This window comes from Stenella coeruleoalba (genome assembly GCF_951394435.1).
Source record: "Stenella coeruleoalba genome assembly, chromosome: 13".
Lineage (NCBI taxonomy): Eukaryota > Metazoa > Chordata > Mammalia > Artiodactyla > Delphinidae > Stenella > Stenella coeruleoalba.
Window position 1 is genome coordinate 64,391,152 of NC_137159.1, and position 11,179 is coordinate 64,402,330.

At 42.2% G+C, this 11,179-nt stretch overlaps 1 protein-coding gene across 3 annotated transcripts in view; it reads right to left on the minus strand.

The window, feature by feature from the left end:
• TTC27 (tetratricopeptide repeat domain 27) overlaps positions 1-10,550 on the minus strand; it is a 184,685-nt gene extending 174,135 nt beyond the window's left edge. For all 3 annotated transcript variants that reach the window (XM_079941111.1, XM_079941112.1, XM_079941113.1), the window contains exons 1-3: positions 10,200-10,550; positions 8,859-9,036; positions 6,606-6,735 (exon numbers count right to left, since the gene is read on the minus strand). In XM_079941111.1, coding sequence (XP_079797237.1) covers positions 6,606-6,735; positions 8,859-9,036; positions 10,200-10,287 — 396 coding nt within the window. In that variant the 5' untranslated portion in view covers positions 10,288-10,550. The remainder of the gene's footprint in view (positions 1-6,605; positions 6,736-8,858; positions 9,037-10,199) is intronic.
• Between the last annotated feature and the right edge of the window lie 629 nt (positions 10,551-11,179).

The window sequence follows — 11,179 nt, forward strand, 5'->3', positions numbered from 1 at the left end:
AAAGTAATAGCTGTGGGTTCATCCTCTGTCTAACTTTCATCATTACTGAAAAGTGTACTAGAGGAATAAAGACAACGTGAATGACCACCACCAAACCACAAATAAAGCTTACTGTTACCTACACTGAGGGTAGAAGGAATTTTTTTTTAAGTTCAATAATCAAGGAACTATTTAAGTACTGTACTGCCTCAACTTCAGAAGAAAACAGATACAAAAAAGTTAAGTGCAGTCCAAAATCACACAGAAGTTATCAGCGTTTGAACAGACATTACAGCCCAAGTTTTCCAACTCCCAAACCAGTGTTCTTCCTACCACCTCATGCTGCCTTCCCCTCAGACCTCTCTACCTCTTCCTGCCCCTCAGCAAGCTCCTGGGCTATGCTAAGCATGAGGAAGTCCTCAAGGACAGGGCCAGGATCACTTCTAGACTTCTGACTAGGACCACTGCATGATGGTAGTGTGGGTCACTGAGACACAGACACCAGAAGAAGACCTCGTTTGGAGAAGAACCTCATCATGAGTTCAGTCTTGGACACAATGAGTCTGAGGTACCTTATGAGACCTCCAAGTGGAGGTACCGAATACACAAGTGAATCTACTGCATAAGAACTAGAGAGAAGGGCTTCCCTGGGGGTACAGTGGTTAAGAATCCGCCTGCCAGTGCAGAGGACACGGGTTCGAGCCCTGGTCCAGGAAGATCCCACATGCCACACAGCAACTAAGCCCGTGCACCACAACTACTGAACCTGCGCTCTAGACCCCATGAGCCAGAACTAGTGAGCCTGCATGCTGCAACTACTGAAGCCCGCGCACCTAGAGCCCATGCTCCGCAACAGGAGAAGCCACCGCAATGAGAAGCCCGCACACCACAACAAAGAGCAGCCCCTGCTCACTGCAACTAGAGAAAGCCCACGCACAGCCAAAAATAAAATAATAAATAAATAAATAAATTTTTTTAAAAAAGAACTAGAAAGAAGACCCTGCCTAATGTGCCCAAGTTGGACCTGCAGCCTCATCAAATCATCTTGCCATTTAGATGGATTTAACAATCTTTATTTCCTAACATCCAAACCAAGCTGGTGAAGTATAAGACATGCCTTTAAGGAAAAGAATCCTTATTCTAATCACATTGAGATGAGAAAGATGGCTACCTGTTGTAGCACAAATTTAGATCATTTTCTTCTAAACGAAATCTTTAAAGATAACAAACAAGTAATTTAACAGGGCAACAAATAAAAAATTACACAAAGAGATACTCCATGATATACTACTTGGATCTCATTACCTCTGATACTCAAAGGTTTAGTTGGTTACCAAACCTCCTAGTCTAAGTCCTCTGGAAATGTCATTAATTGGGTAAATAATAAATAAATAAAGGAGTGAATGCATGAATAAACAAATAAATAAACTTCTTTTTCTAGAGTTACCTTGCATCACCATCATTAAAAAATTAAATGCGGGCTTCCCTGGTGGTGCAGTGGTTAAGAATCCGCCTGCCAATGCAGGGGACACGGGTTTGAGCCCTGGTCCGGGAAGATCCCACATGCCGCAGAGCAACTAAGCCCGTGTGCCACAACTGCTGAGCCTGCACTCTAGAGCCCGCGAGCCACGACTACTCAAGCCCGCAGGCTAGAGCCCGTGCTCCACAGCCAGAGAAGCCACTGCAATGAGAACCCTGCGCACCGCAACAAAGAGTAGCCCCCGCTCGCCACAACTAGAGAAAGCTTACACACAGCAATGAAGACCCAACACAACCAAAAATAAAAATAAAATAAATTTAAAATTGCCAAAATATTTGGAAAAAAAAAAAAAAAAAAAAAAATTAAATGCTTTCCTATCTTCCTGTGACATAACACTGATATTCCAACCGAATTCTAAATGTGCTTCCAGAGGTTTTGGGAAATGGCCGAGTTTTAAAGAGGATTGTGGGACTTCCCTGGTGGCACAGTGGTTAAGAATCCGCCTGCCAATTCAGGGGACACGGGTTCAGGCCCTGGTCCAGGAAGATCCTACATGCTGTGGAGCAACTAAGCTCGTGAGCCACAACTACTGAGTCTGCATTCTAGAGCCCATGAGCCACAACTACTGAGCCCGCGTGCCACAACTACTGAAGCCCACGCGCCTAGAGCCCGTGCTCCACAACAAACCACTGCAACAAGAAGCCCACACACCACAACAAAGAGTAGCCCCCGCTCACTGCAACTAGAGAAAGCCCGTGTGCAGCAGTGGAGACCCAACGCAGCCAAAAATAAATTTTAAAAAAATTAATTAAAGACAAAAAACAAAACAAAAAAAACTGGTATGTACATACAATGGAATATCATTCAGTCTTAAAAGTAAGAAAATTCTGACATGATACAACATGGATAAATCTTGAGGATGAACAATACATACTACTATATGTAAAGCAGATAATCAATAAGGATGAGTGTACAGCACTGGGAACTCTACTCAGCACTCTGCAATAACCTATAAAAGAATCCAAAAAATAAATAAATAAAGAGAATTGTCTATATTCTCAATTAAAACAGACAAAATGAAGGTTACAATTCCCTTAGGAACGGCTCCTCAGTCAAGAGAGCATATGACATACAAAAATACTTATTTATCAGAATAGTGAAAAAAAAGTCAACATCTGAGATAAACTTAATATAAAACTAGATTACTAGGAGATCAACTTTTATGTGTGAGAGGTGACCTACTCAGAAATGAACCTTCACTGCTATTCCCCTGAGGCTGGTTAGCACCAGAGGTCAAACAACAGTGCTAAAAATGCCAAGGCCGTAATTTAGAGGCAGGGAAAATGAATTTGGCTTTGATGACTATACTCCATGACCATAAAGTATATTCACAAATATTTGTCCTTCACAAGAACTATGAAACATAAATCAGCACAGGAAAATGACAACTAGAAAATACTGATGTGCCACTCCCCAGTTTAAAAATTTCAACTCCCTTTATCTTCCAAATTCTCAGATTGCTGGTATAGAGTATAAACTGAATAATCCTCTCAAAAACAACATGACATGACCAAGAACAGCTGAACATGCATATACCCTAGGGCACAGCAACTCCACTCACAGATATATGTCCTCAGCAGAGCTTCCCAACTCAGTGCTGGGAAGCATTTCCACGTGTGGCAAAATATCAATCCCCTCAGCCCTCAGCGGTTGCCCGACTACAGCCTGAGGGCCAGTAAAAACAGCCTCTTCCATCTAGCACACTGCACCAAACACTACCCCTTTTTTTTTAAGCATATGCTGTGCTTGGAAATTCTTGCAAATGATTCCCAGAAGACGTGTTCCTAATAGCACTGTACATAATATATTGCAAAAAATGGAAACATCCCATGTGGCCATTGAGAGTAGAACAGATATATAAACTGTGGTATATTCATACAACTGGAATACTATGCAATAGTAAAAATGAATAATAGTATAATTTCAGATATACACCACTGAGCAAAGCAAGTCACAGAACACACACAATTTGTTTCATTTATATAAAGTTCAAAAACTGGCAAAACTAAACAATATGTCCTCTGGGGATACATACATACATAGGTGCTAAAATCATGAAGAAAAGCAATGGAGGACTTCCCTGGTGGTGCAGTGGTTGAGAGTCCACCTGCCAATGCAGGGGACACAGGTTCAAGCCCTGGTCCGGGAAGATCCCACATGCTGCGGAGCAACTAAGCCCGTGCGCCACAACTACTGAGCCTGCGCTCTAGAGCCCGTGAGCCACAACTACTGAAGCCCGCGCGCCTAGAGCCCGTGCTCTGCAACAAGAGAAGCCACCGCAATGAGAAGCCCGCGCACTGCAACGAAGAGTAGCCCCCGCTCTCCGCAACTAGAGAAAGCACTCCTGGAGCAGTGAAGACCCAACGCAGCCAAATAAATAAATAAAATTAAAAAAAAAAAAAGCAATGGAATGTTAACACAAAATTCATGAGAGTGTTTCATGAGAAAGGGGGCCAGGGATACCACCAGGAAGCACACACAGGGGACCTTGTAACCCTGTATTTCCCAACCTTTTCCAAGTCAGAGCAAATGCATAAGATGCTATTATTTGTAGTGCACATCAGGTAACTAGAGAAGGCTACTACACCAGACGAGACCAGTTCAAAAGCTCTCCCCAGCCCCGGCCCCACAGAGCTACTGCAATGGCAAAGGGGCTCAAAACCTGGGGAACAGCAGTCGGGAAGCTCTGTTCTACAATCCTGGTGATGTTCTCTCTCTCAAGCCGGGTGGTGGGAACAAAGGAGTTTTGTTATTTAAACTGTACACATTCTGTACGCTTTTTGGAATGTATGAGGCACTCTTTTTTTTAAGATTTTTTTTTTTAATGTGGACCACTTTTAAAGTCATTATTGAATTTGTTACAATATTGCTTCTGTTTTTTGATTTTGGTATTTTGGCCACGAGGCATGTGGGATCTTAGCTCCCAGAGCAGGGATTGAACCCACACCCCCTGCATTAGAAGGCAAAGTCTTAACCACTGGACTGCCAGGGAAGTCCCACATGAGGCACTTCTAATAAAAAAATTAAAATCAAGGTCTTATTTAAAGTTTCCTATGATTTGGTCTGAGCCCCATCAAGGCTGACCTTTTGCTGCTGCTCCAACAGGCTCAAAGCATCCGTTTCCCACAAACACCGCACTCTTCTCCCCTCTAAATTTCTGCTTATGTGACTGCACCTAGAACGTATTTCTTTCTCTTCTCTACCTGTCCATTTCCTCATCATCTTTCAGGTTCTAACTCAAGGTCCACTCTTGACGAAAAGGTCTTCTCAGACAAAATTCACTTTCCACACGTCTTCATTAATTTCAGTATTTCTTTTTTTTTTTTTTGATGTTGGGGGTAGGAGTTTATTAATTTATTTTATTTATTTTTGCTGTGTTGGGTCTTCATTTCTGTGCAAGGGCTTTCTCTAGTTGTGGCAAGCGGGGGCAACTCTTCATCGTGGTGTGCAGGCCTCTCACTGTCGCGGCCTCTCTTGTGGCAGAGCACAGGCTCCAGACACGCAGGCTCAGTAGTTGTGGCTCATGGGCCTAGTTGCTCTGCGGCATGTGGGATCCTCCCAGAGCAGGGCTCGAACCCATGTCCCTGCATTAGCAGGCAGATTCTCAACCACTGCACCACCAGGGAAGCCCTAATTTCAGTATTTCTTATAGGTTGAACCTCTCATGTAACCCATTTCTGTACTGTTTGAATTGTTACCTAACTTTACAGGTGCTTCTACTTTAGTATAGCAGAAAGAGTACTGAATTCGGACCCAGAAAATGTGTGTTCCAATCCCCCAGCTATAAGACCTCTGACAAGTTTCTTTCACCACTGGGAGCATCAGTCTTCTCATCTAGAGAATACGTCAAATTGATATAGCATACATGAATGAAGCACCACTCCAACCACACGTTAGCGCTCGGTACGTATTTACGACTTTGTCTGGTGGGTTTCTAACCTGCACTATAGGGCAATAGAGGCCAGAAACTGTTTTATACACAGTAAGAGAGGGAATGAGACATTCCTTATAAGTAATTTGCTAGACAATTGAAGCATATCTCTTTAAGTGCCAAAATCTTGGGGATTTTATTTTAACCATTTTGGATGAAAACTTTTATAAAGTATAGATTAAATTCCCTTCTTAGACATAAGATACGGAAGAGTTTTTAACCTTTCAATTATGATTTAGGGCCAGCATTATGAATCTCAATTACTCTACTGCAATATAACATAATGACTCAGTAAACTGATGTGTACAGAGGCTTCAGATTATGACTGCTTTTGTATTTCTCTTTCCAACCACCATCAAATTATTAACACTAATCTCTAACAACTCCATTCCCCTTTCATTTGTTACTTCTAATTCTGAGAAACCAGGTAACAGTAAATAGGTCCCTTTTGCTGTGCAAGTTTTGGATGCTAAGCGCAGCCTTCCAGGCTGAGTGGTCGATAGTAATGCTCTAGTTCTGAGGTGGCTGGATAAATCAGTTACCATACTTCTTTTCAGAGCATGTCATATCCCCCAAGCCCTGAGTATATGTGCTCAAACAGTACTGAGGAATTCAAACTGCAAGCTCTACTGATGACCTACTGATGCAGGTCAATAATATTATCTCCATATATGGATAAGAAGAATCACTATCACCATGGAGCACCTCTGTGCCAGATACTGTAAGTATATACAAATAAGTATATCTGTGACATAAAGGAAATCACCCCTGGGAACTCTTAGTAAGGACAGCAGCAAAAGTTTCCTGCAACAAAATTAAACAGATCTCCACATTCTCTGCTTTGCCAGAAAAGATCTTTATGTAACTGTGGTAACACATGCAGCTGGGTGACTGGCGCAGCTGCCTGCACTTTAATAAAAAGAGCAGCTAACAGAGCTCCATAAAATGGGGAGCATCTGAAGAGGAGTTTGAGTCTGATAATGGAACTTCTGGAATTGAAAATCTGATCAATGAACAAGCATTCTTAGTAGGTTCTGTACAAGCAATAAAGTCATGTTTCTCTCCTACCTATTATTAACTCCAGTTTATAAAGAGCCGTTCCTAAAGAATAAACAACACAATAACACCTATATATGACATTTCCAAGAAGCGTACCTCACTAAACTGCTGCAGCAAAACAGACGGCAGAAAATCCTGAGGGTGTAAATCAACAAGAGGCCCCGTCCAGTTACTCTGAACAAAAAGTTGCAAACTGCTCACACCAAGTAGGAATATCAGCTGCTGTCTGCATATGAGAATAAAGAAATAAACATGAGCCACTATCACTGTATAACCACACACTATTTCATTTCAGTTTTATCAAGAAAAATGTAAGATATCAACATTTATTGAGATTATCTGAGAGTATTACAAAAAAAAATTTCTGAAACAATTTAGATCTGCAATGTCCAATATTATCACCATGAGCCACATACGGCTGCTTTAAATTTAAATTAATTACAATTAAATAAAATTTAAAATTCAGTTGCACTGTCCACATTTCAAGTGCTCAATGGCCAAACGTGGCTACTGGCTACCGTACTGTACGGCGCAGATACAGAACATCTCCATCATCACAGGAAGTTCTCCTGAACAGCACTGGTTTAGGACCCTATCAGGCACTTAGAATTTTGCCTTGTGTTCTATTTAACAGCTCTGACACTGGATGGAAAACTGATTTTATACAAAAGAAAGCTGACAACAAAAAGTTGTTTTCAAATATTTTACTGATCCTGTACTACCAACTATTAGAACAACAAAAAAAAAAACCCTAGAAATTTCACTTGAACCCATTCCTTTTCAATCCTACTTTGGCTGAAGACAGGAGTGGGTAGGTAAACCTATACTGCAAAGGAGAGATTTAAAAAAAAACTTTAAGCTTTGTGGGTCACACGTGTTTCTTTTTTTCCAACCCTTTAAAAATGTAAACATCATTCTTAGGCACTTTGGACTTGCTCCGCCAGCAGTAATTTGCCAACCCCTAGATTAAGACACAAATAGGTGGGGATTCAACTCTAAGGAACAGCAGCCAGAGAATCCTGTAGCTTCACACTGAAGGAAAAATAAAAGCAGTCACCCTCTTCTTCCCATATCCCCTAGGCCCTACCTCAAAAGGAAGATTCTTTAAGGAAAGAAAAAAAAAATCAAGTCTACAAGCCTGTGGTAGCTGGAGTGCTCTGGATGTAGCACAACTGACAGCAAAGAATGAGCAGAAAACAGGTGACAAAAGAGGCTGTTTGTAATTAGAAGTTAGGAAACTTGAGGAAACAGATTGCAGCAAGATCTCAAAGCCTTAATATAACTGTCATAACTAAAAATCAAAATCCTTAAGGGGAATTGAGAATAGAGTTTAATTTCCAAATACCTCATAATGAGGTAACTGAAATGTCTCTTCTCAGCTCTGTGTGACAAGCCGAATTCTGGTCTACCAGTGTATGATGTATTTGTGTGTATGTGTGTTTTCATGTGCACCACACAAAGCTAATGGCTATGATACCACACACACATCTGACAGCAAAATAAGAATCAGGAACGACATCAGAGGAATGTAAACTACTAGTAAACCAGAAAAATAAAAATGAATGACACTAATTTTTTAAATAAAATGCCTATAGTAGCACTCTTTTGTGAACTCCTTATAGATACAGATTATGTTTTATTCATCTTCACAACCTCAACACCTAGCCAGGAGTTGATTTGTTGAAGAACTAAATGAAGCCATTCCCTAGAAATAATGGTAAAACAAAACTGTGTTTTAAAGACAACTAAAGCTTGATGTGGTTGCCAGAGATGCTAGAGAAAAGGAAGGTATAGTAACAAACTAACAACAGTAAAATATAAGCCACTGAAAAACTTAGGTTACACTGCTGTGTAACTATCCATGATATTTAATCCTATAAAATTACAGAAACGTCAATGGAAGAAGATAAACCAAGGGTTCCATAATAAAAACATTAAAGATAACCTAAAACATAATAAAAGTAGTTATAATTATCACTCAGCAATCTACAAACAGCAAGATGGAGAGTGTACACTTTCAAGTTAAAAGAAAAGAAGATCTGAAGTCTTGTCTATGGCTAAAACCTATGAGACTTAAGCATTTAGAAACTCAGTGGGTTAGCAGCTACCACCCAGTCATCAGTCAGTGTTATATATGAAACCTGTATATCCTACACGACTTTACCTTTTCATTCTCAATGGTCCTCTGGACAGAAACTCTTACATAGATTATTTGGTACATCATGAGTCCTGAGTAAACATAAAGCCAGGTTTTTCAACAACTGCAAAAATCAGTGCCTTACACTGTCAAGGCAATATTAAATGTATTCAGAATCTGTTTCCCTATGAAAATTTCAAATAAAATTCTACCTTCTGGTTTTGTCCAAATCTGTTGAGTAATCCAGGAATGTTACTATCTGCTTCTCTAGGTAGCTGTCAATCTTTTCTTCAGTCATCGTTGCTGAATTTAAAATACTTTGAGTCAATGAATTTAAGAATATGGCCTCATAGTTCCCTTCTAGCAGCAATTGTAGGAAAGATCCACTCTCTGTAATAGAAAAAAATTAGTCCAATAATCCAAAGAACAACTACTTTCATACCGTAAAAGGTAACTATTACCATTTCAGCATGCCAAAAAAAAAATGTATATACTTAGAATGCTTCCTATACATTAACCACAAAGTACTGAGCAAATGCCCATCACTTCTCCTAGAATTAGAAGCTCATTCATACCATGAGCAGCATGTCAGAAGTTAGACCCAGAAATAATATTCCTCATTAGCAAGTAACATCAAAAGGAATTCTGCTGGGAATTCAAAAGAATTCCTACTGACAACAGAAAAGTTTCCTTACAAAGTTTCCTTTCACGATCTGGCTCCTCCTACCCCCACTGTCCTCCCTGATGAAAAGCTGGTTCCCTCATTGTTCCCTTAATATCCATATGCACATTCTGCCTCCACACTTTTACACTTGTGACTCCTCCTGGGGAACTTTTCCACTTGTCAGTCTCACTCTTTAAACAAAAATCAGGTCAAGTTTGACTTGTTCCATGAGACTTCCAGACCCAAACTTCAGAAACTACCTCTCTCCTGAAGCACCTATTGCATATACACACAAACACGGGTCCGCGCACACATACATACACACACAAATATACAGGACAGGACATATACTGTCCTACATTGTTATTTCTCTTTTGGGTCCAGCCTAAATCCCACAACCAGATGTGCCTATATCCCCCTAGTATATGTGCCTTTTAACTCTTTCTCTCTCCGGTAAATGTGCTTCGCTTACAAGATTACATCTTTGCTGCCTCATTTCAGCTGTTGTGCTTACCAGCTGTGTGACCTTGAATAAATTACTTAATCTGTACTTAAATGCCTCCATCTGCAAAACGGGAATAAAAGTAGTGTCTACCTTACAGGTCTATTCTAAGCATTAAATGACTGAAGAAATGTTAAGGGATTAGAAAAACAATTGACATTATTATTGAACCCGGACGGTGAGAAGTTTGGGGTAAAGACATGCACGGAGCCTTTGGACCGCGCCCACTATGTCAAGGATGCAGCAACCCAAAGCATTAAGAATCAGATAGATTTGGGTAGGAAAAAAATAAAACCAGAAGGGATGAGAACCCAGCCGCCGCCACCCCTTCTCCCCACAGTCCTCACGCTGGCCTCAGTCCCTCGTTGGCAGGTGCACCCCTCTCACCCGAACCGGCGACTCCCTCTTGCTTCCACTGCTGCAGCTCAGCCTCAGTGGGGAAGCCCCTCAGTAGGGCCAGCTCCGGGGTCCACATCACCTCAGATATCGGTGCAACCAAAACAGAGTCCTACGAGGGTCACACAGGAGTCAACAAAAGGAAGTGAAAGGAAGAGGGTCCAAAGACGTCGAAGAGTAGTGGCGACAGTTCCTGTAAGCACATCCACAGCCCTAGAACCCCATGTGCGGACACCGGCACAAGGAGGCGACCATAACGGTAGCGCGGAGAACCCTGGGAAGAACACACAAACTCTCAGGGACCCGCTTCCGCCTAGGAGGCCAACCCGAGTCCTTGGTACTGAGCATGCCCAGTAGGAATGCCCCACCCCGAGCAGGGGAATGGGCGGTGTTTGGAGGGCGTGGCCGACCTCAGCCCTGCCCCCAGGGGTGCTGCCGAAGGAGTGGAGGGCGTGGAGTCATCTTGTACCGCCCACCGAGGAGGCAGGTTGAAATGCAGTTCAAAGTCGCGATTTTGCCTAGCTGCGGTTTACTTGGAAGGTCTAAGCCTTTGATTCCTAAACCTGTTTGGGTCAGAACCCTCCAGACTACCTGATGAAAGCCATAGTCCTTCCCGCAAAAGCACGTGGACCCTTACCACCAACACTGGGGTACCATTTCAGGGAGTTAAAGTCCCTCTGAAGTGGAGTCTGTGAACCCCAGGTTAACAACCCCGTCAGCTGGGCTTCCCTGGCGCCACAGTGGTTAAGAATCCGCCTGCCAATGCAGGGGACACGGGTTTGAGCCCTGGTCCGGAAAGATCCTACATGCCGCGGAGCAACGAAGCCCGCGCGCCACAATTACTGAGCTCTAGAGCCCGCGAGCCACAACTACTGAGCCCACGTGCCAGACTACTGAAGCCTTTGCGCCTGGAGCCCGAGCTCTGCAACAAGAGAAGCAACCGCAGTGAGAAGCCTGCACACTACAACAAA